Source organism: Leptosomus discolor, chromosome 6 (assembly GCF_034619465.1).
Source record: "Leptosomus discolor isolate bLepDis1 chromosome 6, bLepDis1.hap2, whole genome shotgun sequence".
Lineage (NCBI taxonomy): Eukaryota > Metazoa > Chordata > Aves > Leptosomiformes > Leptosomidae > Leptosomus > Leptosomus discolor.
The window spans coordinates 49,246,942-49,269,762 of NC_141396.1; the positions used below are offsets into that span (position 1 = coordinate 49,246,942).

Here is a 22,821-nt window from a genome sequence, read left to right on the forward strand (position 1 = left end):
TACTCCTCGTTTTTCCAGCTCCCCACCTTTCCCAGACAACATACCTGATGCCAACACAACCATGCCAGTCAGCTTTACACTGCCTCAGTCCCTCCAGCATAAAGGAAAGACTGAGAGTGACAAATAGGTAGAAGGTCTTGTTTAGGATGCCTTTTGGAAGATGCTGCACAGTTGGACAGACAAAACCATATGGCACGTGCTCTGTGCTTCTCCAGTATTAATGTTTCGGTCTCTAGAAACAACTACTTGCTGGCAAGCCAAGATAAGCAGATTTCACTCCCCACAGGTCCACAGCAGCAAAACAGATGCTACAGCAGGGAACTCTGGTCACTGTGGGACTCGGAAATAGCAAAATCCTTCCTCATTCAAGCATAAAAATAAAAATGCACAAGCCTGCGAAAATCAATGTTGCCAATGTGTTCACAATGTCATGAATTTTGCTTAGATAATGCAACAAATACGGCACCAACAGTCACTTCATATCTCTTACAATATTGAGAGTAGACAAAAACTTTAACAATGAAGTCTTTCCCCCCACTGAAGTTAAAACTGTTGATATTCATTTGTGTTGCTAAGGATTTCTCCCCAAAAATCAGGAATAACGATAGCCTCCTCATTTACCCATATCTATAATAAATCCTTCCCCCATTCTTTCAAAAGGTAACCATGAAAATAACAGTCAATATAGCTGAAAAGGTTTATACAGAAAAGGAATTCTGTTTTTTGCTAAAGGCAATCAGAATTGCCATCTATCCATGTATTTAAGAAACACCAACACCAGCACAATTAAAACTTTCTATTACACAGAAGGGACCAAGCAGTCTTCATTCTTACCCCAGAGTTCCCCGGCCTGACATGGGAGGACTTGGTGGTTTTTGTGTAGGCGGATTTGTTCTTGACAAGGTGCCAGCTCTTGCAGGCTGGTTATTTCCATGCTGAAATAAGGGAAAACATGATTTTATTTTTACAACAGAGCAGCTCTATTATTGACAGCTTGCTTTTTTTTTTTAAAGTGTAAGAATATGAAGTGAGAATTCCCAGACAGCTGTCAAACAGCAAGTTTTCAGCTACACGCAAGACAGACATCAGTAAATACAAAGAGTCTACATACAAGCTTAATGTTATTTGTGCTATTAATTTACAACAGACATCAGAAAGGTAGGTAATTGACAGCTTCATGCACAAATCTCTTATATCCTCTTTACTTCAAAGGGAAGCCACATTTGTGGTCATCTCCATTTGAGTGTCAATAATTTAAATCAAACGGTAACACTGACAGTACAATAGAGTCAGCATGGGGCCAGAATTTCTCAGTTTGCTCCTGCTATTTGACTAGCAGGGTCATTCAGGTTGTCTGGGAAGTCTCCTGCAAAAATGTAAGTGAAAGGAATCAAGGCATCTACTGAATTCAGAGCAAAGCACTACATGTGTTAGAGAAATTAATATATCTATGTATAAATGCAGATGTCAATGTATCGCAGATATATTGACACACGCTAAATGCTGTAAATAAAAAAAATCAAGTATAGCATGTTTGATCTAAGTATCCTATGGAAAGCAGAGGAGAGCATAAGAGAGCGCTAGTTTTCAGTTTTAATGGCTCTGCAGCCTCTACTATCAGTCACATGAGGCACTGTGGGTCAAAGGAGAAATAACACTTCTTACCTTGGCTTTTAGCCACTTAACGTTGGCAAAAAGGGGGGAAAAAGGTAGAAATTAATGGCAGATCCATCACAACTGATAGGACAGGTTAAACTACAGATAATTACATTTTTAAAAAAATCATTTGTGTCTACTGATAATTAGCTACATCCCAGTATACTAACAGAGATTTTACTGGCTCACTTAATCATTGAAAGTTCTGCAAATGACTAAGTGACCACAGGAAAAACACTTGTGTCAAAACTGAGTTTAGCTAAGCTTTGCCAGGTTTGTTTGCCAGGCTCCTCATGGGCAGTAAAGGGTTGAAAAGCCCTTTGCTGACCATTCAAGTCCAAACCCAAATCAATGCTATTTCAATGGCAACGCATACTTAATTCGCTCACAAAACCACAGCTTCAGCTATATGGCACAGAATAGACTTGCCTGTTGTTTTGACACTTTACCTTCATGTGTTTTGAAGAAATCCTAGCTGCTGCATTGAATGATAAATAAAGAAAACTGAGTTCTCAAACAGGATGAGCAGCAGCGCCTTTCACCTCTGGTTTATTGATTGAAATCTGATTCAAGCCAGCATAACGCTGGCTGCTCAAAACTGTGTTGGCAGTGCTCTAGTGATTGTTATTCTGAAATTTTAGCTCTCGGAATCAAGTCATTATAGGACTCCACTATATAATTTTTACAGCCTTTGTGATTGCAGAGGGAAGAAAAAAAATATTAAAACTTGGCCTCATAAGCAAAACGAATGTAAAGCTTTAAATAAATTCAAGTTGAGTTCTCTATTGGGGGGGGCAGAATTCATGGCTTTGAATGGGGAAAAGGATTAGTTTCACCATTAAAAAATAAAAGAAAAAAAATCAAGCAAACAAAACCCCACCACATTAAAATAATCCCAATGCTTTTTTTGAGGTTCTTTGGAAATAAACTGTCACTTCCAGAAGAAACCTCCTAATACACAGCTTTTCAAACTGCAGTTTGCACCTTCTTCTCCTCCTCCTCCAAGAAACGTAGACCAGTTTAAAGGCATCCATTAACTCAGAAAAAAATAATTAAAGCATGCTATACAGCAATGTGCATTTGTGAGATTTCTGACAGGGTCTGGAAACCCACAAAAAAAAAACAGCTGGAGTTTACTAATCAAAAGAAGTTGAAAGCCACTGCCCATAAGTTATTCATGTTACCAGAACAGAAATACAAAACCTGCTCCAAAATTCAAGTGAAAAAGTTTAGCAGTAGTAAGTTAAATTTGAAGGTCATCCCATTTGCTCCCAGTCAGGGTAGAAGTTCAGCAGCAGAGCAGCAGAATTAAGGCATTTAAACCACTTCTGTCCCCGCATAGTTATTTCATGGACAAACACAAAGGCTCAGTTTCTAGGATCCGAGGGTAGTCTCCCAAGTATTATATTTTTAAAACAGGCTTTTAGCCATGAAATTTGCTTTCCCCTCTCACAGGAATATGTGACCCTTCCCCTTACTTCACCAGTTGCCAAGGGCAATGGCATAGTACAAGGAATTTGTTAAAAGAGACCAAAAAGTGAAACTGTTGGTCCTGTCCCTCCCCAGTAGCCATAGATAGAAACCTTTTAAAGGCTTAAAAGGAAGGGTGGCATGGTTTCTTACCCAGCCTCTACTACTAAATTTGCCTGCCTCAAAAACACAAACCCAAAAAGCTTCCCCTTTTCTTCCCTTAAGCAGTGTCACTCGAGCACTTAGTGAGCCCTTCCTCCTCCTCAATCACTGTTACATTCTGCCTCCACTGCAGCAACAATATGAATATCAACATCTAGCAATGATTCAGGAATCTTCATCTAATTTCAAACCTTTCAAATCCTAAGTATTGTTTAACATAATTAAACATATATCTGAAGTCCAACAGCTCTTGACCTTTATTCCTCTACCACTACCAAGCTTCATCTCTTTTGCTACCAGTTAAACAATATACAGATACACACATTTCTTTATCATACATAAGAATTAGTAACTGTTGTCATACTGCTTTCTAAAAGTAAAAAGCTCTGTACGTGTCCTCTCTGATGCTGTCAATATAAACAAGCGTCATATGGGCAGGAAAACACAGAAGGAAGGAACACAAAAGGAATAGGGATTCTTATGGGAGAGGAACTCCTGATCCAAAAGACAGAAGAGAGGAAAGCAAATGAATCTAAGTGAGATGAACCATATGGCTGTTTAATCATGGTTAATAAGCTAATTAATTAGGAGGAGACATTTTCTTTCATTTATTAGCTGAGCTTATGAGGTGGACTTGCTGCATTTCTAGGTCTGAAACCTAATGTAGTGCTTTCTAAGCAACTAAAAAAAAAAATGCTTGGAACTGAGAACAGTTTGGGCAGCAGGATCTAGACTCATTATGATTTTAAGAAAAACTGGAAAAAAAGACAGCATAAAACCAAAAGGAAAAGCAGGAACATGTTTAATGTAGGTTCAGGTATGTCTCTACAAATGCCTCCAGGCCAGCCAGCCAGTTGGCAGAACACAGCCTTCACCAACTGCCTGATCAGTATGGAGAAGGTCAGAGTCAGGAAGAAAGGAAATGCAAGGCATGAGGAAGAGAAGCAGCAGCACACATAAGGTTCACAGCTTGAAGAGAGAAGAGACTGTTCTGGAAGGGATCTATAAAATAAAAGATAGGAGGTGCAAGAGGAAAAAAGCTTAGTCAAATGAAGAGCAGCACTGAGAACTCCTGCAGAAGCTGTAGGAGCACCAGTGCCTTCTCATCCTGCTAGTTGTATTACTGTACACATGGGAGACTGTTTTCAGCGAGATACCAGCATCCTGGATGACATACATCAGAACAAAAACACAGTGTATAGGCTTGCTGGGGATGCCGTGACGCCGAGGCAGAGAACTGGACAGATCAGGCTGTTCCCAGAAACAAGATGGCATAGTAAGCAGCAGTATTGGTTGGGATTTCTTGCAAGCATCATAGCAGAGAGATGTTTTAAAGAAGCATGTAGAACAATTTTGCCTTTCCAGGGAAACCCTGCCAAGCATGTGGCAGTCCTGGATAAAGTTTTAAGGGCTGCCACAAAATTAAGAGAAAGAAACCACAGTCTCTGGTTCAAGAAATAGGAGTCAACCTCACTGCACTTCCAAAAGATCAGAGCTAGGGCAGTGGCACATCCACAGGGTTTTGACAGTGTGGTAGCACAGGCTAGCCAAGGACCTAGAGCTAGCAGTGGGCTGGAAAGGAGTAATGCAACTAAGGCAATGGGGCAAAACAGGTGTTTGCGACAGCCATGCAAGGCATTTATCAAAGCCACAAGTGAGGCTGCTTCTGTAACTGATGCCAGGAATTCAGAGCACCTGGACTGAGAATTTTAGCTACGGGTTTGGACAGGACAAGCAATGTTTTGGGACAGCTGAGCACTGACTGTAAGTACCAAGTAAGAGGCTTACTTGCTTAAGGCAACTATTTTGGCAATTCCAGCACACTCAGTTCTGGTAGTCGAAACAGCACAGAAATACTTGCTGACAAAGGCAGTACTGCAGGTTTCTGTAACTGAGGCCAAAGGGACAAGACGAAGAACAGCTAGAAAAGGTAGAGTGTGAGGCAACCAGAAGTATCTACTGGTAGCCAAAGGATGTCCAGACATTTGAGGGGCTCTGCTGGCTGGCCTCAGGAGGCAGCCATTTAACTAGCTGGTTTTAATAGTTTCCATGCCAAGTAACAAGTCATGGGGGAGTATTAGTCATGATTCAGGGAACCAGAAAGCTACTATACGAGTTATAAATTGTGTTTGGAAAACTAGAGCTAGGGACATTGTGCACAACTCATTTATGTGAGCAAATGTATCTATAAGCACAGAAATACAAAAGGCCACTTGCACACAGGAGCAAAAGACATATCACACTGATATCCAGCAAGTTTCTCCTGCACATTTCAGCTATGAACTCTCCAATTTCAGACTGCAGAAACTTCAAATCTCTATGCAGGTTGGTTGTACTTCCCCTGCTGTGTGTCGCACACTATTTCTCCAACTCCGGAATTTAAAGAGCCAATTTCATTCCATATTCTGCCATACTTAGGATCACTGAAACCTGTCATTAAAGACCAACCAATATAAATACTGACCAATGGAAAAAAAAGGTTTAAAAACTGAGCCAGTCTAATCTGCATTAATAGTAAATGTCTGATAAGCTCAGAACTTTAAAACATATGCTCCGTAAAAGCAATAACCAGCCTTGGGCCCATTACCTTTGACCAGTAATCACAGTCATCAACCACAATAGAAAAAAACCACCCATGACTACTCTTGCTGATTCTTTAGTCAACCTCTCCTTTTACTTAAAAATGTATTTCCTTTAGTAGTAAAGGGAGAATTACCTGAGATAGCCCTACAGAAAGGGCAGTTTGCCATAAGACCTTTGGAAGTGCTATTACATATCTGTAGCTAGGCAATTCAATTGCCCCATAGGCATCCTCACAGATTTTTGAAAAAGACTGCCTCCTGTCTCATCAGTGGAGCAGCTTTGGAGTACCACAAGATGACACAGCAAGAAAAGCAGCTGGAAGGTACTTGCACATGAAAATACGGGATACCTAAGGAAAGGATACGGTAAAGCACCAAGTCTAGAACATGGTTTCCTTACAGAAACCAAGATATGGACTTATGTAATCAAAGATGTTTTTCAGAAGGCAGACTGTATGTGGGTGTCAGACACTCAGGGTAACACTTCAGCCACCAGTTCTGTGCAGTTTTAAAGAAATCATTCCTGTGTCTCAATTTCCTTATCAGAATGGGTCAGAAGGCTTTTTTTTTTCTTTATTTCCTCACAGTCTATTGTAAAGCAGGTTATTTTGAGAAAATTTAGGTTTCAAATCAATATTTCTTTCAAAATTGAACATAAACAGGTAAGTCTCTCTTCAGTGAAATTTTACCTTTATCTTAACTATAACCTCTCCTAGTACTATTCGCAACCTAGTAACTACATAGTCTTCTCTTAACAGTAACCAGATGTTGCTTGTCAGTATTGCTTCCTTCTTCTTTATTCCTTTTTTTTTTTTAGTTTCCAAACTGAGCAGGTGAAAATTTAAGTCACATTTGCCCTTAAAATGTTTTTACATACTAAGCTGCTATTAACATACAAAAACCTGCTTGTGGATGGATAGACAAACTTAATATTGTTCCCTCAGCACTCAGTAGTCTTGTTCAGAAAAGGATACCTCGCTTCCTGCCTTTAAATACTTCAAGTTTTTTGAATTCTTTGAGTTGGTAACTTTGAATCTAGCTACAATACAATAAGGCTAATGTAAAAAAAATTCTTTTCAAAATTAGAAAATAAAAAGACCTCATAGTTTTGAGTTTTCTTTGCAAGCAGAAAGGCTTGAAACCTACATTGTATCAGATGACACCACACACTTCTGAATTTCCAGTAGCAAGTGCCCTATGAAAAGCACAGTGTCAACACTCATAACGGACTTATTAGAGCTGGCAACAGGAAGAGTTACTTTTTCCTCCAGAGAAGTGTTCGTTACCCTACAGCAGTATTTACTGTTTGGCCATGACCCCAGAGGGATGATGTGACATTAATGAAATTGGCAACACAAGATCCTTTGAAGCGTGAGTGTCTGACAGAGGCTAACACAGGCACAAAGGCAGCAGAGGCTCAGGTTCAGGATTCCTGTCTCACTTTGGTTTTATTACAGTGAATTATTTAAAAGTTAACACTCAAGTGGCTAACACATAAAAGGTCTTATCCTAAAGGGGAAGCAGGCACAATTAGGTAGCCCTCCACCCTCACATTAGCATCTCATCTGCATTTTTGTTTTGCACAGACACAGATGTAAGCAGGAGGACTGCAGGTGAGCAGGGCAGGCTGAGAAGCATAACAAGGGCAAGAGCAAGGCTCCCTTCTCTAAACTTAGTATTTGGTAAGTTTTGGCCCAATCCTTACTTTAAGTGAGTCCTTCCAATTTCATTTGCTTGAGAAAGATTTCTGAATCCTTAACTCCTGTTTGACTTCCTCAGCTAGAAAGCTTCTTATGGTTTTAATGCACTGAAATGCAAGTTTTACAGTGACGAAATTCTGAATCTTTTCTTAAAACAAATCTGAAAAGTGATCAGTCTTCATATGCAATTCAAGTTTGGTTTTGAAGAACTATTAGTTCCATAAACCAAACTTGATCCTATTACAGCTATTAGGCATTTCAATTTAGCATGTATTCAACATTTTATCTGTCTTTACCATAAGGCATCATTACAATTTCCTACTTAGCTGCCATTTTATGAATTGCTACAATTCTACCTGCCTCGTGTTGAAAAAGAAATGATAATAAATTCAAAGGCCAACTTCAGGGCTTTTAAGGCAGCTTCCAAGCTTCCTCCTCCTTCTCCCCCCTCTTAAACTGAGGATTTTCTGTATGAGTAATTGTATTTGTCCTATTTATTTGCTAGCACACTACTTTTTTTTTCCCCCTCTTTCACAAAAGGAGACAGAAGGAAATGTTACAGTAGCCTCTGCCTAATGATTTTAAACCAAACTCTACACAGGAAGGTAGGCTCTCACATCATGACAGTTACTCTTATTTACCAATAATGACTTCATGTACACTCCCCTATCCCCAGAGGGTGACAGCTGAGCAACTACTTAACAGACCGGCAAAAATGCTTGTCTGTGTGTCTCTTGGAGCCATCTACACATAATATTTGTGTTGCAAAGGAAAGCCTTCTCACTAGCAAACCAACTTTAAAAGCAACTGATTTTGACTGATACTAGCCTTGGCTTCATAGGCATGTATATTAAAAAAAAAAAAAAGCAACTTTACTCCTTTCGGAGACTTCATCTGTATCTGTCCCTGCAAAGCAAAGAGGCAGGGAGCGGAGCAGCTGGGGCAGCTTGGGGCTGTGATGGAGCTTTCAGGTCAAAGGAGAAAGCACCTCTGTGATCCTAGGATGCTCTACAAAAGCTTTTAGACCAAGAAGCTGCCAGAGGAGGAAACAGCACTACCTTCCAAGGAGGTATCTCCCATCAGGGAGGAAATCTGCTACAGAGAGCAGCTGCTTACCATCACTGCCACCCCCACCCTCATCACCTGCCTCACAGAAAAATTGCTGCATACATGTCAGACAGAGGGCAGCACGTAGAGCCCTTCTCCATGTCCCAAGCGTAGGCATCTGCTTTTGCGTCCCCTCTGCACAGCTATGAGAATTATCAGACACACACACACAAAGAAAATGAGCTGTACGCATAGGAGCTGTTTCTGCATTTGCTCAGATGAAAGCTGTACAGGGGAAAACAGTATTTACTCTGAGGACTACCTTCTTTTTTTTAAAATTGTGTGAGACAGTATTTTTATTTACATTTTTTATATAAAACCTTTCAGGAACACTCCTTAAAATATGCTGCATATTTTAATGACATTTTTCCTAGGATCATGAAATAAATAAAAAGAAGAAACAGGCTATAATCCAGCCTGTATCTTTGATTTCACTTCCTTGTATTTTTTCCTTTCTGTTTCTTTACGAAAACCCGCACCAGAACATAACAGAGAGTCCCATTAACAGCAGTAAATTGTCACCTACAGATTTCAAAGTGTCACACAATTTTTGTTTAATACTGAAGTGTCAATGTATGTGTTGTACTGTATTTTATTGACAGTTGCCACAGCAGAAGACATTCAAGGACCTGCAAGTTAGTCAAACTGACAACTGCTTTAGGCAGAACTGAGACTTCCTCTAGAAAAATATGGTTTCTAAGGCCTTATCAGACGTATTGCTGTCCAACTTGGGGTGAAATCTTTGGTCAAGAAAATAAGATTTAACAGAATCTGAAGCATCTTCTGAGACAATTCTGGACAAGACAAAGTTTGTAATTCAATTTATTGTATGCTTCTCCCTAATTTGTATGTTTGTTCAAGAGGCAACTCAGGTTCTCAGCATCATCCATTATTTGTGCTGATTTCTGACAGGACCTGATCCAGTTTCTTACATTGTCTTGGTTTGATTTGCTTGGCACAAGCTACATCTAGGTTTGCAGACAACGCAAGCTACTTCCTTGAGAGCTATAATCTGTGTCACACTCTCAAAACTCAAGTAATATGATGGCTAAACCATTTAATTATGTCATTCACTACCTCAACCCACCTTCTCAACAGCGTGTCCACTGAACACCAACACTGGTGAAGGTGTCAAGTGCATGACAGCCATCTTAAACTATATACCTGAGGACTGGCTGGCAGCTTATTTCATTTGTGTTACAAGTCTACATAGAAAAGATCAACATTGTTTTCCTACTAAGTGTTTCATGCCTTCCACAGTCGTAAAACAGACTTTGGCAAATCACTCCATAAAGAAACAACAGCAAGATATAATTTGTAGCTGACTTGTAATTAGTTGATAATTTGGTTATTACTGGAAGCTATTTTACCTCTGAACAGACCAAGTTTTTAACATAGAATTAAATCATTAACAGTTAAAAAAACCTTTACTAAAAATGTTCCATAAGAACTGCCTAGAAATATGTAAGCAGCACCTCATTTCCACCCCCTACACAAATAGTCACATTAATAAAAATAAAGACACCAGTACTCCTAAAACCAAACAGTCATATTAGAAAATGCAACTGCTACACCTTAACAACTCCACTGTTTATGGATCAAGCAACCTGTTTTGAGCCTGCACAATACAAGTAGTTCAGCAAACCAACAACTTCAGCGACTAACAGTAATTATTCTACTTTCAAAAAGTCTTCTACAGCACCTGATCCCTGGAGCACTTAAATGCAGAAATCAACATCCTGACATTGAATTAGTGTATTCCTGTATTCTCTGTTCATAGAGCACTCTCCTTGAATGTAGAGACTGTACTGAAAAATTATCTATTTCTCTGGCCCCAGTGTTTCTATTTTACAGCAACTCAGGGTATGTCTTTTGTGCTTCTGCAAGGTTTGTGCTTTATTCAGTCTGGATTAAATTGTTAGTGTAAAACAACCCTAAGAGTTATGGGTTTAGTACAGGTTTAGATACAAACAAAACAAAAAATTAGGTAGTCCAAAGTCACTAAGTTAATTCACAACCTAGAGCTGTCATTGTATAGAGCTGCTTTCTCACTTGTGTTGGAATTAGACTCCTCGGGGCACTGATAGGGTTACTATGAAGCAGGAGGTACCCTGGCACTCCTTTGTGTGGAGTAACTCTGAAAGACCTGTTCCTCAAGAACTCAGAGATTCAAATGGCACAGGATGGGCTGATCTAGCTGCACAACTGCCTGACCACAGCACATCAAGCTTTAGAGGATACATGGGTGTTGAATAAAAGCTTTTTCATCCATTCAAGGGAAGACTGTTGTGAACTGAATGTACCTGGAAGGCCTGCTCTAGGGGGATACAAAGCTATTTTTCACAAAAAGATGTCCAGGGAGCAAAGGGTGTTACATTAATTGACTTCAACTATGACCATTTCAAGGGAGGTAGAGATTAACTTATAAAGGCTATTATTTAGAGAAAAGGAAAATGAGGCTGTCCAAAAGCACAACTGGCAGACATCAAATGCCACTGAGACCTAAATACCATCTAGCCAACCCCCTTTCTCCTGACCACCCTCCAGAAAACCCAGAGAGAAAAAAAAAAAAAAAAACAAACACCACACCCCACCAGCCAGTTTCCCCATAACAGATGACCTAATTTTTCTCAATAATGAAAGAAATAAAAGGAGTGGTAGAGACAATTTAATCAGAGGAGGAAATAATAATTGAGAATTTTAGCAGTCATGGCTTTTTTGACAACTCACTAGACTAAGATCATGAGCCATTACTTCCAGCCACTGTGACTACTACTGATAGTCACAAGGTTATGGCAAACATTGCTCAAAAAACCCTCACTGTAAACCCATCCATTTTGTTATTGAAATGTTTGTACATGTGAGCACATCAAGCCCATGATCGTTCCTTCCATAAATGAACTAAATATTTTAAGTCAGTCACGTTCTGCCCCGACCCTATCTCCTGGTCTGTGCTACTCTGAGTCCTCGAGTGTCCGGGTATTCTTACCTTTACGCCATGGCCAACATCATCCAGCACCGTGTAGTCTATAGGTTTTCGAATATACCTTACAGGACGTTCCATGTTCGCTGGCGCTATAATTTTGTGAGTTCTCGATGTGTTCTTATTGGTCGTCAAAATGCCTATCTCTCTGCGAGCGACCTTTTCTTTATGGATGTCCACAGTCTAGATTAAAAACAAGAAAGTATGGATTTCTTTAGGCATTTGCTGTTTTCTTTACAGAGCTATCTACATGTTTAGGCTTCACTATTAGACAACAAGTCTGAACCAAGTTAATGCTGCTGGAAGGATGCCAGTTCATTGATGAAATGAGTTTAATCTACATGAACATTGTTTGAAAATTGCACTTTAATGAAATAACCAATATTAATAATAAAATTACAATTATACATTACTGCTTTGACACTCTAAAGACACTATGCAGATGCCGTTCTTGCAGATTAACCCTCAACGTTCTTATGACTGACACTAGTAATAAATTACTCCAACTCCACAGCTGGGAAACCAGGACAGACAAGCTAAGCAATTTGCCCACGGCCCCAGAGGGGGACTAAGCTTGGGAAGTCTGTGCAGTAATTTCTTTCAGCAAAGCCATCAGCACATATCAGAGTAAGAGTCTGCATAGAGAAGGACTAATGTCAGCACTGAGGCTAGTTTCAGTCCTAGTGTTTACAGTAGCTTTACTAAAAGAACAAAATAGAGCCTTAAAGGTGCAAGTAAAGGAATACACAATAGGCTAAGGTCCATCATTTTATTAGGAAACACCTGAAGAGACAAAGAAAGGTCAGTCCAGCAGTCTGTGAAGGATCAAACTAAGCTTCACATAACAGACACATGCTTCTACATGCTACATAACCACCACTTACACCCTCGCTGAAGGAGAACAAGTACAAATCAAGCATCAGATGCCATGGGAAGTTCCACCTCTAGGAAGCCCATTTCAAGACTCAGGGATTGAATTCACTGCTTTAAGTACCTATTAGAACCTCGGGAGCTCATTGCAGGAGACTGTATCCGACAAAAAACACCACTCTAAGTGACTCTGAACAAAACCTATCAAGCTACCACTTTTTCCACTAAGGAAAATAATTCTCAGTCTGTAAGCATCAATTCCTCCTGGAGAGACTGTCATAGAAACAGTCTCAAGGTTCAGAAAGACAGAAAAATCCTTGTCCATCAGTACTCATTTGGGTATGTCTCTAGAAACGGCCTAATATAAAATGGATGTTGTGATGTGCGAGGTTTTGTTTAGTGAAGCAGAATCAAAGACGAAGCACAGAATTAGTTTATATTTTACTCTATTTCTATATGAGGCAAGACAAAAAAAGCAAGGCAAGCATCCAGGAAATGACCATTTTAGGAAAGCCAGCATTCAGTGTTCAGAGTTCACTATGAAATGCCTTCAGTTGAACTGTTTTTTTTTCATTAACTGGTGCACACGCTCAAATAATCTTAAATTCTCCTGAGTAAGTACAGAAAAATAAAGTCCTCCTTAACAGCTCTGATATCCAGCATTGCAGATTACAAGTGGGAACACAAGTGGAGAAGCACCTAAAAGCAGTGATATCAAGCAAGCTTGTTTTCACAGCTTAAAGCTAAATAACAACTTGTAACATCACAAAAGGTTCTTTTACTTTGCAAGCACATGGAATCTTAATAGAAATGAGAGTTGGGATTTTCCAGAGCAATGCAAGACATTAAATGTGTATGTCTGTATTAGCTTATGTCCTGGGTTACAGTGTAAAATGTGCCAAAAGGAAAAAAAAAAATATTCTATTACCATCTTCAGGAGCTGTTGAGACCAGGTGGGGCGGTGCTCCCTGCCTCCCCCCTCTGGACTATCTCCTGTTACTGGGCACAACAATGCCTTATCCCCTGACCCATCGGTAACTCGCTCCTGGGCTATCTCCTGTTCATGGCCCATCAAGGAACTGCCTCACGACTCCCCATCCCATTGTGAGATGCTCCGCCCGGGGAGGGGGGGGAAGGAGCCAAGCAGTCCATGCCAAATAAAAACGGAGATTTTGAACACCCTAGCAGCCTTTCTTCCACTGGATTCCCAGAAGAGCTTTTCCCCCCACTGGAGTTCCAGAGGACAAGAGCTACCTACCTACCACTGGACCTTCGGAGGAAGACCAGACTCTTTTACCTGATTGCTGCTTCCACAGAACTACACCCATCACTTCAGGAGGACTGCAGCCAGCATCTTATCGGACTGCTACTGCCACCCTAACAGGGTGTCAGGTTGTATTCCTGACTCTGTCAGTGTAAACCAGTGGGTTGTTTGCTTTTTCCCTGCTTTGTGTTATATATATATATATATATATTAGTAAAGAACTGTTATTCCTATTCCCCATATCTTTGCCTGAAGGCCCGTTAATTTCAAAATTATAATAATTTGGAGGGAAGGGGGTTGCACTTTCCATTTCAAGGGAGGCTCCTGCCTTCCTCCACAGACACCTGTCTTTCCAAACCAAGACAGCTTATTTGGAATAAGTTAATTACATATTGCAATAAAACTTTGGAGCAAGCTTTATTGTTCTAAATGCTTACGCTCTGAAAAAAATCCCAAAGTCAGGAATAAAAAGCACATTTCCAAGTGAGACAATTCTATACATCAAGCATTTACCACTGTATCAGTACCAGATACCAGCCACTGCACCCATGTTTGCTCTGGCAGCCAATTTCAGACAACAGAGCAAAGACTTAAGAACAATACTACCCGTATTTCTCCAACTCCAGCTATTATTTGTTCTTTTCCTTCTGAAGACTAACATACACATTAGTTCTGCCTTTTAGTTTGCTTTCAGAAAGATCATGAAACATTACCTGAGTGCTGTGCTACACATTCTTAGATCATCTCTCTTCCAACCACTCTGTACAACCTGAACCCTTTCGTTCAATGATAACACCAGGTCTCAAACTATCTTACAGAATGCTTTAATAATATGAAACTATTTATATTTTGTAACACGTAAGCACTGAAAAGGTGGAAAAAAACCTCTAGAGTCACGTAAACAACATAGCAATATAAGAGGTTGAGGGGAATGACAATTTAAGGTACATACTGCAACATTTTAAAAGACAGTATTTTAAAATACTACTATGTCCCTCGAAATAAATCCATGCTTCTACTTCATTCTCATGAACAGAATCTGTTGCTACTAATAAAATTATTTTTTGTTCAGTGGATGGACAAAAATGCATCCTCATACTAGAAGTTCTCTTTACGTTGATGTCAAAAGAAAAAAGAAACCAAATAAAACAAAACCCTTCATAGTGCAAAAAGACGTGTCTTCTCCTAGCAAGCTGTCAGTGAAGACTGACTTTTCCTCCCTGCAATGAACAACGAAAATGCCATAAATTACTAGAGCAGAGGACAAGAAATTCCAGGAACAGATGCTGTACCATACACGCTTTGGAAAATTACTTAAGTAATCTTCGAACAAATTCTTGTAAAAGAGCATATATTAATTATATCAGACAGCTTATGAAAATTAAATATAGAGCAGCGATTTGTAAGGTCTTTCCATGGCTTTCAGTAATGTAAACCAAGCCGAGAGAAGTGCAGGGCCAGCAACTTAGGGCACATATGTAAATCTGGAAAGGCACGCAGGCATGCCTGTGCAAGAGACTAATTCGTTCTTCAAAGCAAATGAAACTGCAACTCCTACCACATCTGGTACATTGGAAAAGCAAAGCGGTATTTTGCCGCTATGCAAAGCAAAGGCTCCCAGCATACGCTTTGCCCAGAGCAATATGCTGCCCATCAGCTACCAGACAAGCATCTTGCTTCTTCAAGAAGAAATTACTTTTTCTAGGTCTATAAAGACTGCATGTTACTAATTGTTACATGATCATTATGCAAAACAAAGCACACAACAGTTGCTCATTTCTGTATTTTTATTTATATCTATTTGCTTGATGTTGATGTGGAAGTTTGTTTGCTCATAGATAACGTTTTTCATTTCCAAAAGAGGAAAAACCCAAAACACAGGCAATTTTTAGCAGGATAGCATAGCTATCCAGCCAGACAACAGTTAATTCCCAAAAGAGATAAGCCATATATATACACACCAGGTAACAGCCAAACTAGACCATTCTGTCATTCTGTGATTCTCAAAGCTCTGGCCACGCTTGGCACCTGTAGCTATGAGTAAGCGTCCACTCTGATATGATAACAAGAGAGCTAAACAGTAGTTAGCTTGTGATTCCATGCACAAAACCTACTTTTAAACACCAAAGATGGAGAGCAGCAAAGTATGGCAAAATGGCTTGGGTTAACACAGGTTAACAAGCACTAGCAAACAGACAGGCCAGCTTCAAGAATGCTTGACCTATGCTGAACCATAAATACAAGCACAATTTAAAATTTGGGGAATAGCAATTCCTACACAACAATCCAGCAGGGAAAGGTCCAGCACTGTACTGATATGGGGAAGAGGGAGAAGACAGCCCTTGCAAGAGCACAACGTGTTTCCTCCGGGAAGCAAATTTAAACTAGACCGTCAAACAAACCCCTTTGTGGTTACAACTTGGGTGCTAGGGCCCATGCCAGCTAATCCAGGAAGCAAGTTAAACTTGGTGGTTGAAGGAACTGTTAATGATTAGCTGCCTCCACTATCTGTCTACTTCAAACCATACGAAAAAACCCTGTTCATCAACAGGATGTAGAGTTAAATTTTAACTGTTTGCTTCCTCAGAAGTAGCCTCAAGCCCAAGTGCAGCACAGCAATGGCAGAGCAAACTGTTGTAGCTCTCTCCTTTTTCTGTGCTGCAGAAACTTTTCTACCTATGTGCTACCGTGTGCAATCCCAGGACAGACCCTTTACAAGAAACAGACTGCAGTACATCTGGACAAGCTAATTTGAGGATATCTAAATATTGTAATCAAGCCCACATATATAGGGATATTTAAAAAAAAAAAGGAAAAACAACTTCAAGCTTTGACCATCTTTTTAACCCTGTACCACTGCAACTCAAATTTATGAGCCAGACACTCACACAGCCGCTACTTCTCTCACCAAATGCATGCACAGCTAGTAAAGAGCAGGGGAAAAAAAGAAAAAATAACTCTATCAAATCAACTCAGCTAACCAGGCACTGCCAACTTCAGGCTCTCCTGAATAACAAGACAACTCACTACCCTAATACCACAGATTTACACTGAGAAAATACCCTTCAGAATTGTTGTGCAGGAAAATTCCAGTTCCTACTCTGCTCCTCCTCATTTCCTCAGAGTGTGTGCTGTAACAGCACAAACACTCACCTGGCAGAGGGGACCGGAGAAGCGCTGTGCAGTGCTGCACAGCTATCTTACCAGCAAACTGGAAAAAGCTGCGAGGCTTTTGAGAAGAGAGTAATGGTTAAGGGAGAGGAGAACAGCTGCCCAGTCCCCAACAGTGAAAACGGTGGGTATCAGGTAAAAACAGCAGATAAACAAAACCCCGCAAAGGACAGTCTAAGATACAGTGTAGGAAGGCACAAATTAAAAAATACAAAAAAAAACACACCCCACCACCAAAAGCCCAAAAAACCAGACCACCACACGCTTTCACCCACAAATTTGAGGATGAGTGAAAAGTCACTTCAAGGGCATTTCCTTGATTTGAAAGCCTAACATCCAAATCACATTAGACAAAAAATCCAAAAATTACACCACTATTTTTACTGACAGTTTTTCAGGCCACTCCACACAATGATTTAAGAACTTGTATTTTCATATCATGAATGTACTTCAAACAAGTGTTCTGTGCTGCACAGAGCAGCAACTCAGTAACTTTTCAATTTGTCCCTAGGCTCTCTTGGACAAGAAGGACAGGCTCAAACTCCACAGGCTTCCTCAAGCTGCTACTTTAGAGAATGCGAGGAGAAAAGGAAGGCCAAACAGCTTGTTATCAGCAATAGTCTTCTGGTAATTTTGGCATTGTTTCCCTTTTTCACTTTTTCAGTTTGTGGTTGGGTCTGTTACCAACACTTTATTTCAAATAAATAAAGCCCTGGTTACAGGGTAATCAGTGTTAGATATAGCTAAATGTTAGCAATATAGATCAGAATTACTTTACCAAGCAAAACCACAGACATAAGACATATCAGCCATGCATGCAGTATGACCTGTTACCACTTCCCACCCCCATCTTCCTAGCACACTTGGTGTAATCACGCTTACTGAGCCTCAGTAACCTGCTCTGCTCAAAGCTGGTGCTGTACTTCCCCAAAGTAATCTGTTCCACACCTCGAATACTGTATGCAGTGTGGGTGCCTCAATGCAAGTTCAGAACGAACATTAGGAAAAGGCTCTTCACAGGGAGGGTGGTTGGTCACTGGAACAGGCTCCCAAGGAAGTGGTCATGGCACCAAGCCTGTGGGAGTTCATGAAATGTCTGGATGATGCTCCTAGTCACATGATTTAGTTTTAGGTAGTCCTGCGAGGAGCAGGGACTTGGACTTGATGACCTTTATGGGTCCCTTCCAACTTGAAATAATTCTGTGCTAAAGTCAGCATTATTGCAAGGCAAGTTAATGGAGACAACAGTATTTAATTCTTTCTATATCTGACAGCAGTAAAATTCCCTTAACGAAAGGATACTGCTGGCAGCATAAGAGAAAAGAACAGCATAAGAAAAAGAACGTAAGATTTCTAGTCAAAAACAAGCCAATTGGAACACTAGATTTGCCGTATCAAGTTAGGCTAGCAGTCCGTCAAATAAGGTATCTCCTTTCAGCAGAAACTGTGCCTGATGTTACACAAAATACTGGCAAAGATGCAGGTTTCAGACTGAACATAGTCAATAACACTATGCAACATGTGGGACAGTGAGTGGTGCAGAGGAAGGAGATGAGTTTCCTTCCTTGAGCTCTGGGACAATCGTCTGGATCCCAAGCTTACTTGTTTATGTTTGAATGAGCCACAGCTTCAGATTTAGCTGCTCATAGCAGTACATATAGTTGAATGTTACAAACCTTATAACAAAGATTAACGTTTTCTAGTAAACACACATTCTCAATTAAGTATAAGTTCATACACTTAGACCATAAATTGTACCATTAACCAAAGGAAACATAAGAAACAAACACTAAGGTGGTTTTAGTATCCCTTAGTAAAGAAAAAAACAAAACAAACAAACCCTCACTCTTTGCAATTTGTTCCTACACCCGGCTCTAGTATTAGCCCTTATTGTCATTCTCCAAAACTTCAGATTTCATTGCCTTGCTACATAGTTTACACAATAAGCTTCCCCAAAATGGAAAAAAAAAAATCTGATGAGACAAAGAACATTAACCTGTTCTGTTTCAAAATGCAGATTTATTCCACTGCTACTTCCACAAAGAAAGCATATTTAATAAGATTTTTTTAAATAAATGAATTATGGTTAATTGAATAATGGCACTGAAGTGATGCTGGACAATGCACACTGTACAGGCTACCTGCAAGGAAGTCAGTTTAACCTACAAAAAGGACAATAAAATCCCCAGCTTTAATGAGCTCAGCCAGACACCTAACTTCTTCAGGGAGAGCATCATTTTATGCTGTTATTTGTGAAGGAAATTAAAAAGAAAACTTAGCAAATACAGAAAATGTGAACATATTTACACTGCAAGAGAAACAGTCTACAGAATTGATTACGGGTTCAAGGCACATCAGGCATAAGCAAGCACAAGTGAGTAGCTTGGGGTTTTTTTAAGACGCACAATCAGATGCCTACACAATGTTACAAGTTACATCTTTCATTAACTCTTGATGAAAATGCAAGTAACTTAAGTATTTGACTTGATTACTATAGCTTATGTATTTTCTGATCCCCATCAAGATTGTGTTCAAGAAACTCAAGAATTTACCTACAGAAATGAAACAATTTCCTTCCATCTCCCGCCCAGCAGAGTCCGAGTGCCAAGCAAGCCTGGCCTCACTGGAGATGCAGAGAGCAGAGCGCCAGTGCAACTGGCACTGCTCACTCTTGTTTATTGTTATGCACACCCTCATTTATCCCACGAGGATCTTCACCAAGGTATGAGGCTCTACTGGCATTGGGAATTATAACTGTCAATTCCATTGACTAGAAATAGTTTGAATACCCCAGCTGTCTGCACCAACTCAGTTATAGACCAAAACCAGGCAGTTTGGTGGGCATCTGCCTCTTCCCAGTTCTCCCTCACAGACATCTGGTTTAGTTAACCAACACCTGTGAAGCACATTAAAAGCCTGAAAAACTTTGACAGAAGCACTGCTCTGTTATCAGTGACTGGTGGGGCCAATCCTATCTCTAAGGTAGAAGTCTGATACTACCTTTTATCATGCCCAGTTAGCCACCATTTGTGTGAAATTCAAGTCCCTAATTAGCTTTGAACCAATCTTCATTTGAAGGTACCACACTAGAAGTTTTATACTGGTTATTGTTCACTTCCCCAGTAAAAAAGGGAAAGGTCCTCCTTACCATTCACCTCCTCAAGAGATGAATTCAAGACATCTTTAACATCCCCTTGGACAGTCATCAGAATCAAGTCTGCTAAAGTACTGTCAACTTACCAGTCAATCCCAAGAAGAAAGCCAGCGGTAGCAACAAGCAAGAGCTACTAGAGGAGAAGAAAGAAAGAAATGCTTTTTTTCAGCTCCGCAAATTCTTTTAAGAATATAAGGATTTCAAGGCTTTATTATTTCACATATACAATCCTTCAATCCAATTTTTACTAAGGCGAAAAGTCAGTTGCCTGAACACCAGCGTCTAATGTTATCTGAGAATCCTCAGAATACCCTGCCATGCCTTCTGAAGCTGCACCATGAAAGACAGGTCTCCTGTCACCTCTGAAGCATTTAGATATCTAAGTTTCACCTTGTGTGCTTTGTATGTGGTGCTGGCAGTGTAGGAGGCAACTAAAATGGATTTAGGAGTTTTATTTCCAAAGCTGCAAATCCAGCAATGTTTTCTTGTGGTTTTATAGATAGAGGTTTCTCACACATTCCCTTCAGCATACAGACAAGTTCCAGCAGTAGGAGAGGCCCTCCAGAAAGCTTCATCTCCTGAAGTCCTGGTAAATCCAGACCTCTTAAGGCAAAAGGCTAGAGGAGCCAGATAAACCAAGTCTCATGCAATTTGATACGCCACCTTCCTTTTCCCAGAGATTGGGTTCAAAATCAAGAGCTTTTACAGATTAACACAATGAACTAAGCCCATCAACACCTATATAGCAACTTGCAGTCTACATAAAATGTTTGCCATCGTCAGAGGCAGAAAGACACTAGACAGAACAAAGGAAAAAAATTAAAGAAGTCCTATTTCCAGAGATGATAACATATGTAAATACACACATCATATATTTATACATGTAAACAACGTATATTTTTAATATACATAAGCCCACAATGCTAACTGCATTTTACTAATATCATCCAATGGGGGGGGGGGGGCACGAAAAGTGGTGGTTGTGGGTTTTATTTTCAGTTTATCACTGGATTTCTTCAATTATATCTGAACACAGATTATATGCCAGTTTAATCCTATGGAGCTAGGACTTCAGAATTTAAATCTTTTCTCTATATACACTAGCAGATTTTCTCAGATTCTCCTAGCAATTGCCACCAGCATAAAGCAGAACAGATTTCACCAAAGGTTTGAACATATTTTCTACCTTTACGTAAGTATTTTTCCTGGGATATCAGGACAGTTGGGAGGTGGGGGTGTCAGGGAGGGAAGTATACCATAGGCATCCCATTTACTCAGAGCAGTTTGCTTACTGTACAGTTTTACAATTCAGAAGCACAGAATGTAGAACAATAATGCACACAGTCCATAGCATGTCCTGCTCCAGAATTATAATTCTTAAGCTGTACCAATTTCCATGCAAGGCTTACTTAACAAAAGATTGATTCCTGACCAACAGAACATGCACTTGCAAGTGTTAAAGCACTCCTGGAGGTGTTTTAAAAAAAGTGGGGGCTTTAATAAGCCTTATTAAAATCAAAAAGCTGAAAACAAGAGCTAGACAAACAGGCTTAAAGCTTACTGGCCACAGACAAATGGCCTCACCTTTAGCCCTCCTGCAGTTATGAAACTGGAAGTCTTTCTTCCAAAAGGAAGACTAGGATTCACTGAGAATTGGACTCTAAGACCCCAATTTCCAAAACACAATCTGTGAAGTGGCACATACACCTATGTAACAGCACTGAAAAGGAGAGGGTAGAGAGGTCTGTTCAGCTAAAGGATTATTTATATAGATGCTTTTCAGTGTACCCTATTGGCAAGTCTAGTCACCCATTCTGCCAGAGAAACTGAGCAGAAAGAGGACACGGGGAAAGGACAGACCAGAGGGGGTGGGAGCAGGTGCATGACACTCTAGGACAAGAATCAGAGCAAAGAAACCAGCCCACTCATCCAAGAGCCAGACCTGACTTCATGCCTGATTTTTCTTTCCTGGTGCCAACTGGGAATAAGAGGACTGCTATAGAGGACACATATTCATCCTTCAGACAGGACAGAAGCAGCTTCTCACATGATTCTCTACAGCTCCTTCAGAGCACATTCATGCAAGATGCTGAGAACATAAAATGGGGCAGCTGAAGGAAATCAGTAAGTCTCACCTGTGAAATACCACCTCACAGAATTAGGCTCTATAAACAAGAGGCATCTATGGAGAGATACAAGGGCATCTCATCACACCCTCACCCCCTACCTCCCACTTTTCCCAACTGAAAGGAAGATGATGTCACAGAGCATAAGGAGGGGAGGTCTGCAGGAGTATCTTTGGGAACAGGGAGAGGGATGTGGGAAGGAAGACTGGCAGATGGCAACTGAAGGCAAATGGAGTTTAAGTCCTACAGAGGAAGAGATTTTTAGCAGCTCGGCAGAGGCTCTCGATATGGAAAGAAAACAGTTAAGACAACAGTCCTCCCTCTTCCCTCTTGCACTGGTGAAATGCCAGAAGCACTTTGTTGAAGTCCATGTAAGTATGGGGGAAATGGAACTTCAAACATCTGGAGTACAGAGGTCAGACAGTGCTGCAGAAGCAGCTACCCCTGCACGCAAGTGGCGGCTGTCTGCCGGGACGTCAGTCAAGGGAAGGGAAGAGGTGGGATGGGTCTGTGGCTAAGAGCAAGAGCCTGGAAAACAGCAGATTGAAGCTCTATTCCTGGCTCTGCCAGACTTCC

The 22,821-nt window shown here is 40.4% G+C and overlaps 1 protein-coding gene across 14 annotated transcripts in view; it reads right to left on the bottom strand.

Annotated features, from left to right (window-relative positions):
- ABI1 (abl interactor 1) overlaps nucleotides 1–22,821 on the bottom strand; it is an 82,256-nt gene that overhangs the window by 17,950 nt on the left and 41,485 nt on the right. For 9 of the 14 annotated variants that reach the window (XM_086467465.1, XM_086467463.1, XM_086467460.1 and 6 more), the window contains exons 3-5: nucleotides 11,667–11,843; nucleotides 1,666–1,680; nucleotides 835–935 (exon numbers count right to left, since the gene is read on the bottom strand). In XM_086467465.1, the coding sequence (XP_086323591.1) occupies nucleotides 835–935; nucleotides 1,666–1,680; nucleotides 11,667–11,843 (293 nt within the window). The remainder of the gene's footprint in view (nucleotides 1–834; nucleotides 936–1,665; nucleotides 1,681–11,666; nucleotides 11,844–22,821) is intronic. The other 5 variants (XM_086467461.1, XM_086467456.1, XM_086467455.1 and 2 more) reach the window with 2 other exon arrangements.